Raw genomic sequence first — 18643 nt, 5'->3', positions numbered from 1 at the left:
AATATCCTCATTGTTCTTCTCTGAACTTGTTACATTTCATCTGAATATTTAAACTGTGATCCCCAAAATGGACATTGGCTTCGACCAATGAAGAATATGATTTAACAATTATTTCCTCAAAGCTTGGATAACTTATTTACTTTGTTTGATGCAGCCCAAAGTTTCATCTGTCTTTTTTGCTCACACTGTTGGCTCATCTTCAGGTTGCAATTGCTTACTATTCCAGGATATTTTCAGAAATACAATTTCCAAGGAATGTATCTCCCATTCTACATGCCATTTTGTTTTTGTTTCTTAAGTGAAGAACTTTACTGTTGTTTCTGTTAAATTCAGCCCATTTCTCTAACCTATCATGGATTCTTAATTTTATTTGTTTTCTAGGGTAATAGCTATCTCACCCAATTTTGTTTCATCTACAGATTTAATAAGCATTCCCTATACCTCCATGTGGTACTCCACTTGATACCTTTCTCCAGTTTGATGAGAAACCACTGATGTATAGCCAGCAATATATCCATTTCATCCTCATGTTATCTATACAGCTACATTTAGCTGTATATACATTTAGCTGTATATACATGCCGGCCACATGACCACGGACGGGTCCTTAGGGACAACGCCGGCTCCAAGGCTTAGAAACGGAGATGAGCACCGCCCCCTAGAGTCGGACACGACTGGACTTTACGTCAAGGGAAACCTTTACCTTTACTACATTTAGCTAGCTTTCTAATAATCAATTTATCAAGACGTATATCTACTAAGGAAGTTATCTAACCAAAAGATGAGATACATTAAATCTAGCAAGATTTGTTCTTGACAAATCTATGCTGACTACTGATCATTACTGCATGGTTTTCAAGGTGCAAACAAATTGAGCACTTTATGATCTGCTCTGGAATCTTCCCAAATATTGAGGTTACTAGTCTATAGCTTTCTGGATCTTTCTGTATTCCTGTTTTTGAAATATCACGACATTTGCCCTCCTCTGGCACTTTACTATTTCTCAAAGATAATGCATACCAGTACAGCTAGTCCATCACCTAGTTCCTCCATTATTCTAAGATGCAATTATCACTGCTTTGAGATACAATGCAATTCCTTGTCCTCTTCTACTGCTATTGTTCCTTTGGAACAAATTATATCCTTCAATTGCTGCATTCCAGTCAAGGGAGTCATTCCAGTATTATTCCATTATTACCTTTTAAATCATATTGGCACTTCTGTACTGAAAGCTCAAACTCATCTTCTTTACTTCCCATATGCTTAGCATTAGTGTAAAAACAATGGAGTTCATTAATTTTATGAGCCTTTTTTTTAATTGAGCCAGTAGTTTAAGAGGCCACATTTCAGCAACATTTCCATTTTCCAAAGTGTGAACAAGTCTTTATCTAAGATCTTTCCTTCCCGGTCTTTATTTCTAGCCTCTACAGTTTAAAGCAGCCTTAACTGGCTTTGGCTAAATATATACCTTGACAAATACATTCTTATCATTCCTTGTGAGGACAACCCATCTCATGCTAACACTCAATCATCTAGATAATTCAGAGAATTCATGGTCCCAGCAATCCAGCAAATCTCTTGATAGGTTCTAGAAGTTGTTCTCTCGTAGTCCAGATCTTCTGGTAGACAGCACCCATAATGAGCTAAAGAAGTGGTTGGTATGAGTTTGTTTCAATTACTAGTAGTAGAGAGCCCCCAACAGCTCTTCTCTTTGTCTTAGAGAACACAGTTGTACCTCTGGCCTTTAGGGATCCACTGTCCTATCTCCTGTTCTGCAGCGTTTCTTTTATCTTCTGAATGCTCAGAGCCTGTTTCGCTGCAAGAGCCTAAAAACTGTTTCTGGGGTCTAGCAATGCAGAGTATCTTCTACATCTCTTGCTTCTGGCTGGACTTGCTCCTCTGCTTGATTATCTTCTTAGTGAAAGTTCCTTCCACTGCAGCTCTTCTGTTACCAAGTCTACTTTTGTTTAAGTAATAAATCACTGTCTTTTCTCACTGAATGGTGACAATTCTCTACTACAATCTGACCATTTCCTTCAAGGGAATGCTACAAGCTCGCATATGCTGCAAATACATGCCAGATTGTTTTCATGCAGGCAGACAATGCCTCAAGCATTGTAAACCAAAATCATAATCAGATTCCTTTTACCTTCATTTTTGCTTCTTAGGGCAGCAAAAACTTATTTCTTCTTGTTCCATTCTCAAATTTTCAGGTTAGCCAAATAGAAACTCCTGATTTAGAGGGAAAATCTGTCACAAACTGCCCCGCTGAAACTACCCTGTGTCATGTTCATCGTTCCAATGTTACTGCTGCATCGTAACATTTTGCATGTCATTTGGCTGATGCGTGTTTCGTCTGGGAGGGGAGGAGGATTCCATCTCGTGGGATTGTTATATGTTAGTAGCTGGATTGGAATGTGTTTGGGTTATCTCGTGTGTTCAAGGTTTCTTTCCCAGGACATCAGCAGAAACGGTTACCAGCACCGGGGGGCGGGGGGGAGTTTGAAACGGCTGGGCTAGGGGAGGGATTACGTTTGTGCCAAGGGTTTTTAGTTTGTATTTGGCTCACTTTTACTCATTCTCAGCTTTCTCTGTATTTGCATACTATTCTTTAATAAATCAGATATCATTAAGTTCCTGCTTGTGAGTCTGAGTCTATTAGGGTAGGCAATCCTTACATAAAGCTGAGAATTCCAAAAAATTTACCGTTAGCCCCTTTCCAGATTTATTTTGTGAGGGAGAAGTGCTAGCGATGAGCAAACCAAATCCCCAAACCGCGGAAAGCAAGGAATCGAGCGAGGGGGAACCCGACTCCACGGTGATAAGAACAGAGAGGGTCCCTACTCGGGAGCTCTCGGAAATTTGGGAGATGTCAAGCTCCAGCCTGGGAGAAGAGGAGGTTGGAGGTAAAAGAGCCCCTGAACTGACCGGCGAGTCGCCAGGCGAGCTGATCACCTGGGATGAAACACAGGGACCCCTACCAGGGACGTCCAAAACGTCTTGGAAACAGCGATAGCCGATGTCCCCAACCATGGTGAGGCAGGAGGGAAAGGAGGATTCCCAAACCCCTGACTGTATAAGACTGGTGGAGGCCAAATTGGAGTCAATAGAATTTATGCTTCAGAAAATATCAATGGACTGGGGTCCTCGGGAGAGGAGGAGAGGGGAGTCTAGTAATAGGCATTCATCCCCTTCTTCGCCCCCCCCCTCTTCTTCGGAGGAAAGGAGTAGGACCCGGCACAGAGAGGAGGCAAGGGCACCGAGGGTGCGAATTTCAAAGTCCCCTCCTCAAGAGCGGAGATCCCTGGGAGCTAAAAGAAAGTCCGACCGCCCAGCTGTGGTGAAGGGACCACCCGGAGTGGGAGTTAAGGACTTTACAGTTAAATTTGATGGAGATCCAACTAAGTTATCGTTCTTCCTTACTAATGCAAGGAGTTATATGGATGAATGGGAACCGTACTTTCGTTTAGAAAGAGCCAAGATTAATGCCATTGCCACTAAGCTGAAGGGGCAGGCTGCCGATTGGTATGTGCAGTTATGTCAATCAGATGCTCCTGAGCTGGAGGAGTTCGAAGAATTCCTGTGGGCATTGAAGCTACACTTTGAAGACCCGTTAGCTAAAGAAAGGGCAAAACGGGCGCTGAGGGAGCTTAGCCAGGGGACACGATCGGTAGCAGACTATGCTCTGGAATTTAAGGCTCTGGCTGGGAAGGTTGAGGATTGGTCCCAATCTACCTTAATAGAGCTATTTAAGGATGGTCTGAACACGGAGGTCCTGAGGTGGTCGCTCGGTAGGGACGACCCAGATACTCTGTATGAATGGATACAGTTGGCAGGGAAGGCTGAGCATGCCCATGAGACCTTCGCTCACAGGAAGGTGATGAGATATTCCGGGCTCAGCAAGGGTTCCCGCCTTGCTGCGCCTACTGGAAAGTCTGGTCAACGTGCCTGGGAGGAGGAGAGGGAGCGCCGTTATGCGAAAGGGCAGTGCCTCCGATGTGGAAAGGAAGGTCACCGAGCGGCGGCGTGCCTGAAGGGCAAGACCGATGATCGTTCAGGGAAGCCGGTGGGGAAATCTCCCTCCCTACCCAGGAAAATGAAGGCAGCCAAGACTGAAACTGAAGTGGAGGAGGTTCCTTACTTCGGGTGCGAGGGGGAGCCCTATCTACACCAGCCGGCGGGAAACGCCAGCCACCTGCTCTAAAGAGCACCTGTGGGCAGGTGGTGGAGGACGGGCACGAACATGTTTTGGTGAGTGCCAACTGTCCCACACTGAACGTGAAAGTGAAGTTAGGCTCCCGCACCAGGACCGTTGAAGTTTGGGCATTGATCGATTCGGGGTGTTCGCGTTGCTTGATGCACCCTGATGTGGTGGCTGCTCTGGAGTTACCCAGCTTTCCACTGCAGCATCCCATGATTTTCACCCAGCTGGATGGTTCTACGGCGGGAGGGAAACCGGTCACCCATTTCAAGGGAATGGTGGCATTGCAATTGGGCAGCCACCATGAGGGGCTGCAGTTTGTGGAGGCGCCTGTGGGGCATCCCCTAGTCATTCTGGGGATTCCTTGGTTGGTCCAACAAAACCCCTATATAAATTGGGTGCACAGGACTTTGACTTTTGGGGATGGTTTCTATCAAGCCCCTGGGGAGGAAGACGCTCCAGAGGCTGCAGTGGGGAGGGCAGCAGCAGCAACCCCGCATTTCGCTGTCACACCACTGGAGGGCTTGCTGGAGCAATACCAAGGCTTTGCGGATGTGTTTGGTGAGAAGGAAGCGGACCAACTCCCACCCCATCGAAAAACTGACTGTGCGATAGAGTTGGTCCCCGACGCTCAACTGCCCAAGCCAAAAATTTATGCCATGACTCAGAAGGAACTGGCGGCGTTGAGGGAGTTTGTGGACAAAAACTTGGCCAGGGGTTTTATTGAACCAGCAAATTCGCCAGTAGGTGCCCCCGTCTTGTTTCGGGCGAAGAAGGATGGGACATTGAGACTTTGTACAGATTACCGCGGATTGAATGTGGTCTCGATATTAAACAAATATCCTCTGCCATTAATAAAAGACATGTTAGCACATCTGGCTAAGGGGAAAATCTTCTCTAAGCTGGATTTGCAGGAAGCCTATTTCCGCATCCGCATACGGGAGGGGGATGAGCCCCTCCCGTTTGGTGACTGCCAGAGGCACACAATTTACTTCCCAGTTTTGGCGGGCTTTTATGAAATTGGTGGGCACTAAACAAGCGCTGTCCACTGCGTCGCATCCTGAGACTGATGGATCTACAGAGGCGCTTAATTCCACACTGGAGCAATATCTGCGTGCTTTTGTTAACTATCAGCAAGACAATTGGGTCGATCTCCTGCCCTTTGCTGAAGTCACCTACAACAATGCAGTGCATCAGAGCACTGGTCAAGTGCCATTTCGCACTGTCTTTGGTCGAGATTTCGTGCCCATTCCTGAACTGCCTCACTCAACCTCTCCTCCTTCGTCCCCTGCAGACTGGGCAGCGCATCTGGGGGACTCCTGGCCTAAAATAAAACAAGCTCTGGCGGATGCCCAAGCTGCTTACAAATGCTTTGCTGACACCAAACGGGCACCTCAGCCACCCTTCAAAGTTGGAGATAAAGTTTACCTCTCCACAAAATTTATTAAATCTCTGCAACCTTCTAAGAAGTTGGCACCGAAGTTCATCGGCCCTTTTCCTATTGTGGCCCAAATTAATCCTGTGACATTTAAGTTGGATTTGCCTCATAATCTTAAACGTTTGCATCCCGTCTTTCATTGCAGCTTGCTCAAACCCTTTCACTACTTGGATCGCTGGCATCCGCAACCCCCACCACCTGCTCCCGTTATGATTGATGGCCAGCAACACTTCGAAGTCCAGGAGATTCTAGATTCTCGACGTCTTCGTTCTGCTTTGCAATACCTGGTCCGATGGAAACATTTCCCTCAGCCTGAGTGGGTTGCTGCCCACGATGTTCACTCCCCTCATTTAGTGACCTGTTTTCATGCTGCCTATCCTACTAAGCCCACTCCTTAAGTTTGCATTTGTTTAAGGGGGGCGGTATGTCATGTTCATCGTTTCAATGTTCTGAATACATTGTAACGTTTCGCATGTCACTTTCCTGATCCGTGTTTGCGGAGTGGAGATTTCCAGCCGTGCCAGGCTGTAATCTCCTTACTGTAACTGTGGAATGTATGTTTGGGTTATTGGCTGTGTTCAAGGTTACCTTCTCAGGCCGATGTGGGTGACGGTTGCTAACACCTGGGAAGGGGTGGTTGCTAAGCGGGAGCACGGGGCGGGACCGGGTTTGAAGCAAGGGTTTTTAGTTTGTATTTGGCGCGCTTTTGCTCATTCTCAGCTTTCTTTGTATTTGCACACTATTCTTTCAATAAATCAGTTATCCTTAAGCACCTGCTTGTGAGACTGAGTCTGTCAGAATAGGCAACCATTACAGTACTGGTCTATTTGGATGATGTTTTGATTTATACTGAAACAGAAGAGGAACATGAGCGCTTGATGAAACAGGTGCTTAGCAAACTGAGAAAGGCTAAGCTCTATGCTAAGCTTTCTAAGTGTGAATTTCATAAGACTCAGCTTGACTACCTGGGGTACAGGATCTCTGACAAGGGCATTGAGATGGATCCTGTGAAGATCCAAGCCATTTTGGGGTGGGAGCGCCCGCGTACCAGTAGGCAGCTCCAAAGTTTCCTTGGGTTTTCCAATGATTACCACCAATTCATCCAGGGGTTCGCAGAAATTGAGTTGCCTCTTACTGACTTGTTACGTACAAAGGGGTTGGGGGACACACGCAAGGTAAAGAACCCGGGGGCATTGCTCAATTGGACAACTGACTGCCAGTTGGCTTTTAACAAACTCAAAAGCCTGTTCACTGCTGAACCCATTCTTCAACACCCTGATCCCACTAAACCCTTTGTGGTTCAAGTGGATGCTTCCGATTTTTCAATTGGAGCGCTCTTGCTGCAAGCGGATGCTGACAACCGCCTGAAGCCGTGTGCGTATCTGTCCCGGAAATTTTCCGAGACGGAAAGGCGTTGGCATGTTTGGGAAAAAGAAGCTTTTGCAGTCAAGGCTGCTTTGGAGGCATGGCGCCACGTCTTAGAGGGGGCTAAATGTCCTTTTGAAGTTTGGACTGACCATAACAATTTGGAAGCGCTCAGCATGCCCCGTAAGCTCAGTCCTAAGCAGATTCACTGGGCTCAATTTTTTAGTCGCTTTGACTTTAAGTTGAAATTCATTCCGGGCAGGAAGAACTTCCTAGCTGATGCACTTTCCCGCCTGCCCCAGGATTCAGTCCAGGCACCTGACGTTGTGGGTACAGTGTGGACAGAACCCCAATTAGGTTTGCAAGCTGTCACACGCAGTCAAACTCATGCGCAACTGCCTCCAGCTTCAGTTTCACTGACTGGGCAAAGGATGCCAGTTCCCTCTCAATTGCAACAACAGTTTCTGCTAGAGGTGAAATCTGATACTTGGTTGCAAGTGGATAGAGACAATGTTACATTTGACAAAGGCTTAGCTTGGAAGCAAAACCGCCTCTATGTCCCTGACAGTTTGCGAAGGGAAATTTTGATTAGGTCTCATGATGATAAAGTGGCTGGTCATTTTGGGTTTGTCAAAACCTTGCACCTGGTGCAACGCCAGTTTTGGTGGCCCACATTAAGACGTGATGTAAAAAGTTATGTTGCTTCTTGTCCTGTCTGTGCCATGTCAAAACGGAAGGGGGGTAAACCGCAAGGGCTGCTGCAGCCGGTGGCCAGCCCCTCTCATCCTTGGGAGGAGGTTTCCATGGATTTCATTGTGGATTTGCCTCCTAGTCAGAGAAAGACTGTGATTTGGGTGGTAAAGGACTACTTTTCCAAGCAAGCCCATTTCATTCCATGTGCTTCTATTCCGTCTCCTCAGCAATTGGCCCGCCTTTTTCTAATCCACATCTACCGGATTCACGGTAGCCCCTTCCGCTTGGTCACGGACCACAGGACACAGTTCACTTCCCAATTTTGGAAGGCATTTTTGAAGCTGGTGGGCACCAAGCAGGCGTTGTCCACTGCGTCACATCCGGAGACTGACAGATCTACGGAGGTTCTTAATACGACCCTGGAGCAATTTTTGAGGGCATTTGTCAACTATCAGCAGGATAATTGGGTTGATTTGCTGCCTTTTGCTGAGGTGGCTTATAACAACGCTGTCCATCAAAGCACAGGACACACCCCTTTCCATATTGTTTTTGGACGGGATTTTGTCCCCATTCCTGAGTTGCCTCAACCCCCCACGCAGCCCTGCTCTGCTTCTGATTGGGCTGTTCAACTGGCACATTCATGGCCAGTAATTCAGCAGGCGTTGGCTGATGCCCAGTCTACTTATAAACTGCACGCTGATAAGTGACGAGCCCTTCAACCTGACTTTAAAGTTGGTGATCAGGTCTACCTTTCCACCAAGTTCATTAAGTCCCCCAGCCCTCGAAGAAGTTGGCTCCTAAGTTTGTTGGTCCTCTTCCCATTGTGGGAGTTGTGAACCCTGTCACGTTTAAACTGGATTTGCCACACAATCTGAAACGTTTGCATCCTGTTTTTCATTGCAGCTTGCTCAAGCCTGTCAACCACTCCGATCATTGGCATCCACAACCCCCACCTCCTGCTCCGATCATGATTGATGGACAGCAACATTTTGAGGTGAAGGAGGTCCTTGATTCTCGCAGAATTTGTGGCACCCTGCAGTACCTCATTTGTTGGAAACACTTTCCCCACCCTGAGTGGGTGTCTGCCCGTGATGTTCAATCTCCTGTTTTAGTTAGACGCTTTCATCTGGCTTATCCTCTGAAACCTGCTCCTTAGTGTTTCGCACCGGGGGGCGGGGGGAGTTTGAAACGGCCGGGCGAGGGGAGGGATTACGTTTGTGCCAAGGGTTTTTAGTTTGTATTTGGCACGCTTTTGCTCATTCTCAGCTTTCTCTGTATTTGCATACTATTCTTTAATAAATCAGATATCATTAAGTTCCTGCTTGTGAGTCTGAGTCTATTAGGGTAGGCAATCCTTACACCCTGTGTAACAAATTCCCTGTTCACTCAATGAGCTGATAAATGATAAACTATAATACCACTTTCAAGGCAGTCTGGAGCATGTAATAATAAATTCTTCATCTACATTACATAACATTTTGTCCACATTTTCACTGGTTAATATATCAAAGCATTTGGTTGATTTGGTTGTGATCTAGTAGCATGATATAAAAATCAATCCCAAAATATAAACCACAGTTTACAAGGCCTAAGATATGAGTTCATACCTCACAGTAAGTCAAAAACAAATAAACCAGGTTGTTACTTAACCTGAACAACAAGATGAATTTTATAAATTTAATGCAGACAACTTACTCTAAATCAAGCCTGAAAATATCCCATCCTGAAAATGTGTTACAAGTCTCTCCTCCCTTGAAACACATGAGACCTATGCTACTAAATCTATATTTAAATTTATATTAAAAAAAAAGATACCCTCCCCATTTCAGTGAGCCATTTTTAAGTCTGAATAAAACTTTGTGGGAAAACAGTTCAGGAAGCAGTTCCATCCTATGGAAGTGGCTTACTGGCTTCTGTCAAACTAGGCTGAAGCTGCCATAATGAACCAGGCAGGTAAGCAATGAAGCTGCCATAACCTAAAGATGAACCAGGCACGTTAGCAGGAGAGGACCAAAAGCCAGGAATCTTGTCTAAACAATCCCTTCAGAGAGATAGGTAAGAAGGAAACAAGTTGTTAAAGCAACAAAGGAAAATGTCACCTGAAGCAGACAAAGGGAGCTGGGCCTGAGCCTGTGGAAAAAAAACCCTAATCCCATCATAGCTACCAGATTTATAAATTAACACAAGCTGGAAAAAGCTGGTCTAGTGTGAGGTCTGAATGCAGACATAGCAAGGAACACTCTTTTTGGTAAGTAGGGACATGCAAACCTATAATACTCCTTCTATACTAAACTAGACATGTAAGAAGTGGAAAGATTCTCTTAGATGACCCCAGCCAGTAGTAGTAGTATTAGTAGTAGTATTAGTAGTAATTAAGATTTATTATGGCCATCCATTCCAAAAGACTCTGGGTGGCTTACAACTTCAAAGTATAAAATTAAAACAGTTAAAAACATGACAAATGTGATGATTAAATAATCACACAGTCAGTCATGTCTGGCTGCATAACAATATCAACGCTGAGTCAAAGCAAGACTAATTCTATGCTCCATGTTCTCTCTCTCATTTTTACTCATTTTTCAAATCAATGTCTCACTCAAGTACAGCCCAATACTCATCCCAGATAAAAAACTACAGTAAACACACTCAAATTTTGTTCCCTTGTCTCTTGAAAGAGGGGAATGTGATTGTCTTAAATTTGTGCTGCCGGAAATGGGATTTGGACATAATATTATCTCAGTTTTATCAGTTGCGTTCCCCAACACAAGTAGTAATTAATATTAAAAAAGTGGATATAGATTTTTTTCCCCTTAATAGCAACATGAAACCAGGATGACCACTATCTTATATTTGATTGATTATTGATGTGTTAGCATAGAAGATGAGGAAGAATCTTCATGGCTTGTACATAAAAGATCATTTAATACATTTATTTGCAACACTTCTATTTCAGCAAAATCCTAAATGATGTATTATTTCAATGCTCCTCAAATTATATAAATTTAAAGCAGTAGTAGGATTAGATGTTATCTTTGACCAATTGTCTGTCATATTAAGATTTAATTGACGGAAAGTATAGAGATGTTTCCAAAGAAATCCCGGACTTCAAATTACTCCAGGCAACATTAAATATTCAGGAGTTATTATTACTACAAACAATTGGTATCTATTAGTCAAAAGTAGTTATAATCACCTTCAGCAAAGGTTTAGAGTACAGCTGAAGTCTAAGCAGCACTTTCTTATCACTTGATAGAACATTTGAAATTAAAATAATAATTCTACTAAAACTTCTACATTTGTTCTAAACACTCTCACAATTCTAATTCTTATTATTTGGTTTTGGATAAGCAGAATTATTTTTTCATTTCTATATCACTACAAAGCTAGGATTAAAGAATATAATATATGGCAATGCAAGATTATTAGCAATTGCTAATAATAAAGAGAATTGCTATAAGACAGTTTGGAAACAATATATGACTCCAATAATGTCAAATCACTATAATAGAAATAATTCAAAAAATTGTTGGAGGTGTAAAAAAGTAATTAGGACTTATTTACATTTATGGAGGGAATGTGAAAAGATTAAAAAAATATGGGAAAAGGTTTTTGCTGAGATTAATGAAATACTATCTATTAATTTGCAAATAAGTCCAAAAATCGCATTATTGTTCAATTTTGGAAATATGAAATTAGAGTGGCAAAAGAAAGACATGATAATAATTTTTGTTACTGCCTTAAGATTAATAATAGTTAAAAAATGGAAAGTGGATTATGAGTATGAGCTTGAAGATTGGTGTAAAGAAGTATGGAATATTGCTATTAATGATAAATGGACTTGTGAACTAAAATATAAAAAGGGCTTGGTGAAAAGGAACGACTTTGATGCTACATGGGCTGAATTTTTGGAATATGTTTTTGTTAAAGGGAGGGGAGTAAAACCGGATCAATATATATTATCTTTTTTGAGAAGAGGGCTTATTGAGAATTATTAATAATAAAAATGTGTGATAATAAAAAGTAAAGAGATAAGGAGGGTTATAGGTCCCACGGGTGATGGGTGCACGTAGAGGTTAAGTTATAAAGTTATATGTGTTAAGTTTTGGTTGTTTGATCGAATTATTTTATGTTTTCTCTTTGTTATTATTGGTTGTGTGTTTTGTAATTTGTATTTTAAATAATAAAATTATATTTTAAAAAAAAGAAATCCAAAACACTGAGGAAGCATCCAACTGAGGTCAACTTTTGTTAAGTGCCTGACCAATTACACTTGCTGAATAGATTGAACAAATCATGGGCTGTACAGGTCTGCTAGACGCTATAATGGTTACTATAATTCCTCTATCCTCCAAATTGCTTCAGCGTTTTAAAACCAACAGAACCAAAACAGGAAGTATTGAAGAAAAACAAATGCCAAATTGGGCATGAAAGCAACTGTGTTGCACCATGTTGGAGGAAAAAAAAGAGTTCGTTAATATGTTAATAAAAACTTACCCCCAGAACCCCAAATTTCTCAGAAAAGTTCCAACCGCAGAGAAAGTCGATTTCAAAGTTGTGATTAAGGATGACAATGGCATTCTCATTCCCATACTTGAGGTATGACTGTTGATCCGTGTAGAGGGTACAAATAGTGCCTGACCACCATTCCAGCAACATCACCATCTCTGTAACAAACAATAACAAATCAATAAATAGGCACAGTACCTAAGGGCTTAAATAAACAGTTGCTTCGCTGCAGCAAGGATGCAAGAGGTATGCCACTTCCCTATTCCTTTTGCTGTGTACCTACAGCTGCCTGAGGTTGGGCAAGGCCAAAACGTGGTCCTTTTTTTGCACTGGGTGGCTTAGGGAGCAAAATGGGTGCTTTAAACATAGCAGTCCCTTCTGCAAGAGAAACAGAAGCTAGAGAAGAACTTTTATATCCATTTTCCCCAAGCTGGCACCCTCCACATGTGTTGATTCTCCACACAGCCTGATGTCTGAGAAAGCTCATACAGTTGCAGCTCCAACCCATCTAGAGACCAGCAAGTGTTTTAAAAATGAGATCATTACGCCACTCTTACAATTTTAAGTTTTTAAGCTCTTTCCTGAAAAGAGGAAGAAGAAAAGACATTTGCACTGTCGACCACTGAAAACCACAAGCACAGAAAAAAATGTGCAGTTTCCTGATTCTAGACCTATGGCTTACAGCAGCTACTGTACTATAACATACAAAATAAATATGTTTTATTGTTAAAATATGTTAAAACAAATTTTAACTTTGTCTAGTTAAAAAAAAAAACACATTCCCAACATTCACACATTAGGTCAACTTGAGAAATTCTCATGAAAGAGTTGCGTCTTCTTTGGGGAGGACAAAATAAAGATTATGGTTAAATGTTTGTTTGCGTGCTTATTTACTCAGCATTTATTTATTTATTTATTTAAATTTTATCCCGCCTTTATTATTTTTATAAAAATACCTCAAGGCAGCGAACATACCTAATACTCCTTCCTCCTCCTATTTTCCCCACAACAGCAACCCTGTGAGGTGAGTTGGGCTGAGAGAGAGTGATTGGCCCAAGGTCACCCAGCCGGCTTTCATGCCTAAGGTGGGACTAGAATTCACAGACTCCTGGTTTCTAGCCCAGCACCTTAACCGCTAGACCACACTGGCTAAACATTTCAAAATACGCTAGCTATTTCCTAGAACAAGAGGTTACTTTCCTCATAAAATAACTACAATATTTGGAAAGAGTTTTAATAAATATTGTAGCAGCATGCCCGTGTCTCAGTACTTAGATCATGGCATAGAATTATCTGCTTCAAGTGGAGAGCAACAGAGCACTGCTCTTTGCCTTATTACACTCTCTTTCACTTATCATCATTCCATTTCTTCAAGCTGGGATCACTCCAAAATAACTAACATTAGGCTAAAAAGGAGGAAGAGGGGAAAGGGAAGTGAAAATCAGGAAGCAACTTATTTTTAAAATCTCATCTTTGCTTCAAAACTTCACAGATCAAGCACAGTGAAGAAACCAGTGGGAAAAAAAAACTCCTTTGTGTTATTTCTAGACCCTTTAAAAATTTTTTACACATGCTTCTTCCAATATTTTCCCTGTAAAGCAGAAATTACTGCATTACAGAGTACAAAGAAAATTTATGGAAACCCAGATCCTGGAAGGTATTACCTTGCCAAATTTATTCATTTATTTATGTTGTCTGTATGACCATTTCGACAGGCTCTAGATGGCTAGCAAGGCAACCACATAAAATATTCCAGAAAACCTCAAATACATATAAGTATTAAAAAAATAAATAAAATAAACACCAACTAATACAAATGCCCTATGCCTGCAACCCTACCTTCCAATCAAAGAACACCCTCATCTTGGCCAAGATGGAACAGGTAGGTCTTCAAAGTTTTCCTGAAGCTCAGGAAAGTTTAGTCTGATCAAATTTCAACTGGGAGGGAGTAACAAAGAGTAGAGGAAGCCACCAAGAACACCCTCCTCCAGGTTCCCTCTAGGTTGACAGTCCTGGAACAGTCCCGTAGGGCCTTAAAGGTGACAATCAGCTCCTTGAATCACACCTGGAGGTCAACTGGTAACAAATGCAGCTCCCAAAGCAGCAGAGTCACTTGAGTATATTGAGATATGCTCATCACTGCCATGGCCGCCCCATTCTGTACTGGTTGTAGCCTCTAGATGTTCTTCAAGGACAGTCCCACATAGTGTGTGTTATAATACAGGAGATAACCACTGTATAAGTGACTGTTAACAAGCCATCCAGATCAAGGGAAGATCACAACTGGCACACAAGATGTAACTGTGCAAAGTCCTCCTAGCCACGGCTGCCACTTGATTCTCAAGCAGGAGCTGTGAGAACTCCAAAACTGTGAGCCATCTCTGGGCAAGAAGGCACAACCCTGTTCAGAGTCAGAGATGGAATTTTCTTGGAAAGATTATGGCTGCAAATCCAAAGACTCATTCTTGAAGTCCTCCCCATCCAGACCCCGGATCAGCACTTGCACTGCCTCACCTGTTTGGCCAAGAATGAAATCTATAGCTGTATATCATCAGTATACTGATATTGAACCCCATGCTAGTGGATGACCTCTCCTGGGGACAAGGGAGTAAAGAGGGGAAGTATCCTTGAACAGGTATCTCTAAGTAGATCTCTCCTTTCCTTTCAATGCTCTTCCACAGTTAAAACAATGTAAAGCCAACCTCTCAATTCAAATCTTAGATGGATCATGATGGGATCTTTATGTTCCTAATGTTCTGCTCACTTCAGACACTTGTGTTTACCATTTATTCTCTACAATTGGCAACACTTTGAACCATGTGTGCAGCTGATTAGTTGAGCTCCCAGCAAAATTGTTTTGTTCATTTTAATCCAGATTCCATCACTGGAAAATTTTGCACCGATCAAAATAATCCCAGACAATGAAGGCAGGATGAACCTAAGGGAATAAATGGTTCTCACTATTGATGTTGAAACCACCCCCACCAGAATTAGATGGAATTAAATACAGTAGTGCAGCCATAATATTAGCAAACTACACTTTTCTTTCAAGTATTTCTATTTAAGCCTATTATCCCAGCTCAGACAAAAGAGAGAGAAGACAGTCAAAATTTGACAAGGTCATCCTGAAGTTCCATAAAATGGCTGCAATTAATCATCTGCAATGCACTGAAAAGTTCATCTTGAAAGAGCCATTCTTGTGAAGTAGATGCAAAACTCCCCACCAGAGAAAATGGATAAATACAGGTTCTGTTTTGATTACTTGGCTCTTTAATTTTATGACAAATATTTCAAAACTTTATTTTTGTGCATAGTTTCATACTTCAAATTAGGAGACTGACTTAACTGCCTACAAACAGAGCCAGCTAATGGTTTGGTAGAATAGAGTGAATGTTGGGGGAGACAGAATTTTGCAAAATCTACTCTTGCAACTGCGAATAGTATGTATTTAAAGGATATTTCTTATAATAATTGTACCAGTATAATCAACACATGACAAACAGCTTTCATCCTTTTAAACAAAGATACTTGTGTATTTATATATTTGATCATATTATCATAATCATATTGTGTTTGTCATCATCTTTGTGCAGAACGAACTGGCCAAAGGTGTAAGAACTTCCTATCATAATCAGCTACAGTTTGGAGCATGGTTTAAGAGCATCACTGCTCAACGCTGGGTTTATATAGTATTTTTAAGATCTCCCTTGAGCATTCCAAGGATCAGGATCAGAATCTGGGAATTCAGAAAGTTGGAAGGTCACCTAGGCCCTGACAAGGTCTTTCTGAAAAGTTGCACTTACATGGTGGTGGCTGCAGCAAGGATTCATTTAAATTTCCCACAATGTCATTAAACTGTGTAAAGATGCTCTGATGGAGTGCAGGAAATTTAAGCCCTGGGTGGATTCCTAAGCTTCCATGAGCTGAACCACAGCTGCAATATATGCAAAATCCACGTGTCTGTTCAGTATATCACAGTCTGGCTTGCAAGGAGAATGGGTTGCAAGTAACTGAATGCCTTCTCATTTTAACAAAACAGCATGAGTTCAATTTTATTCCAATAAAACTAAAGGGAAACATTCATAAAACAGATCTGTTCTTGCTAATTCAGAGGTAATATTAAGGCAGTAGTCCTCAAACAAAACAGTACTACCAGTATGAACAATCTTCAGCTTCCTCCTGGAACAGTTGCCAAATGCTTGTGGTGAGTTGCCACTTCTAGGAACGGGCCATTCCTAGACAGTAAACAATAGCTTGGCAAAAATAGGCCAGATAAGCATTGGTAAAGAATACACTGGCCAGTGTTTCTCAACCTTGACAACTTTAAGATGTGTAGACTTCAACTCCCAGAATTCCCCAGCCAGCATTCTTGGAGTTGAAGTCCACACATCTTAAAGTTGCCTTGGGCAGTGTTGCCTCCTCTGGTGAATCAATGAAAAAAATGGCCAATCTCTTCATTTCTTTATGTTTGTTTACTAGGCAGAAGGAAAACCTACTAAGAATTGTCTAAATTTCAGACACTTCAGCAGGAAATTAACACTCAGAACTGAGCATACTAATAATTTGTTCAATGATTGGTGATGCCACCCTGGCAAAGTAAGAAGATTAGCGTTGAAGGTTGTGTTCCAGTTCTTATATTTGGACATTTTTGTTTTCAGTCCTAAAGCCGGCAACACTGTTTATAGATCAGATAAGCCAAAAAGTGGAAAGGGAGGGGAGGGGAGGGGGGTGAGAGAGAATGAAGAAATAAGAGCTTTGCTTTTTTCTGAAGATAAAAGGTAAAGCCTCCTTCAAGTCCAGGCTGATTCCTGGCAACTTGGCCCACAGTCTTCTCTGCACCAATATTTGCACTGCCTCCTTTTGTGATGCTCTTTAACTTTCCAATCTTGCTTACAACTCTGGTAGAGAAGGGGAGGGAAGCAAAGTGACAACTTCGATCATTCAAAAGCCTCATTCTGACACAATAGTTTGGTGCTAGGTGAATGATCTTTGGGCTTCCATGCTATTCCTTTTCAATGAGTCCTCCACTGGGCATCAAAGAACAGATACCTGCTTCATTAACAGTTTCTTTCTCTGGGGCCAGTTCAGACATAAAAGAACACACCCCTAATAGCAAACCCATTCATATTTTTCTGCCATTTAAGTACACATATACAAACATCAGATTCTCCTCTTTAGAATACTAAAGGAAAAGACTGAAAGCTTCTATTTTAAAAGACCCATGATGTCTCGTGATGTGTGAAATTGTGAACAAGAACTGAGGAACATGTTTTTTGTTGAGAATTGCATTAACCCAGGAACAGTCTGCAAAAGTCTTCATCACTGCAGTAATGTAGACTGGGGCTAATGGCAGAGAAGAACAGCAATTGTTGTCAGGGCTGCTGCCATAACAAAGATAAAAACTTCAACCCCATCATCACAACTGGCTTAAGGTAATCCCTGGTTTGGCAACAAGGTGGAAAAACATCCACAAGTTAAATGACAGCTACTGAAAGTAAATCAGAATATAAAATGTTCCTGTGTTGTTCTCACTCAACTAAGGGCACATAATGTAAAACATCATTCTAAGTTCACTTATATCCACTGATCTAATTTCAAAAGCTCTTCACAAGTTTTCTCCCCTTCTTCCAGTAGTTCATTGAACCAGGAGCAGTAATGAGAAATAGAAAGGGGTGGCAGAAAGAAAAAGAGAACTTTCCAGAAGAAATGGGTCATCCTGCCCTTTCCTGGCCCAGGTTTTCCCACTGCAGTGATGTAGTCTTTTGCAGACTGTTCCTGGGTTAATGCAATTCTCAACAAAAAACACGTTCCTCAGTTCTTGTTCACAATTTCACACATCATGAGACATCATGGGTCTTTTAAAATAGAAGCTTTCAGTCTTTTCCTTTAGTATTCAAAAGAGAAGAATCTGATGTTTGTATATGTGTACTTAAATGGCAGAAAAATATGAATGGGTTTGCTATTAGGGGTGTGTTCTTTTATGTGTGAACTGGCCCCAGAGAAAGAAACTGTTAATGATTTTCAATCAAGTTCCACAAGCATTATTAGTCTTCGTCAAGGGCACCCAATTTTAATCTAGTCTAATTTTTTATATATCATTTTTTATATATGAAAAAATGTATACTGTAGCAAGTTGCTAATCGAATAGTTATGTTCCTTCCATGAAGAACCTTGATTGTGTGATCATTTTCTTCAGTGAAATATTGCCCAACAAGAATGCAGATCTTTGTGTTCCTTCTCAGTCTTCACCATCTTATTTACTTCAGACCAGCGGTCTCATGCCAATATTGTAGAACTGAAAATTTTAAATATGGATTGTGTAGGGTTTTGTTCCACATAATAAATAAAAAGATAACATTAGAAAGTTTTGAGCTCCAGATTTTAAGCCTCCTTAGAATTTTCTGCTGTCAAGCAAATAACATTAGTGATATCATCATCAT

General features: G+C 41.8%; 1 protein-coding gene across 1 annotated transcript in view; it reads right to left on the bottom strand.

The window, feature by feature from the left end:
• Window positions 1-18643, bottom strand: part of AGPAT4 (1-acylglycerol-3-phosphate O-acyltransferase 4) — a 73491-nt gene that overhangs the window by 30949 nt on the left and 23899 nt on the right. The window contains exon 3 of the mRNA XM_063307784.1: window positions 12192-12361. Within this exon, the coding sequence (XP_063163854.1) occupies window positions 12192-12361 (170 nt within the window). The remainder of the gene's footprint in view (window positions 1-12191; window positions 12362-18643) is intronic.

This window comes from Candoia aspera, chromosome 1, assembly GCF_035149785.1.
Source record: "Candoia aspera isolate rCanAsp1 chromosome 1, rCanAsp1.hap2, whole genome shotgun sequence".
Taxonomy (NCBI): domain Eukaryota; kingdom Metazoa; phylum Chordata; class Lepidosauria; order Squamata; family Boidae; genus Candoia; species Candoia aspera.
The sequence above is the reverse complement of the archived record's forward strand: the minus strand, read 5'-3'. Positions and strand labels throughout refer to the sequence as shown.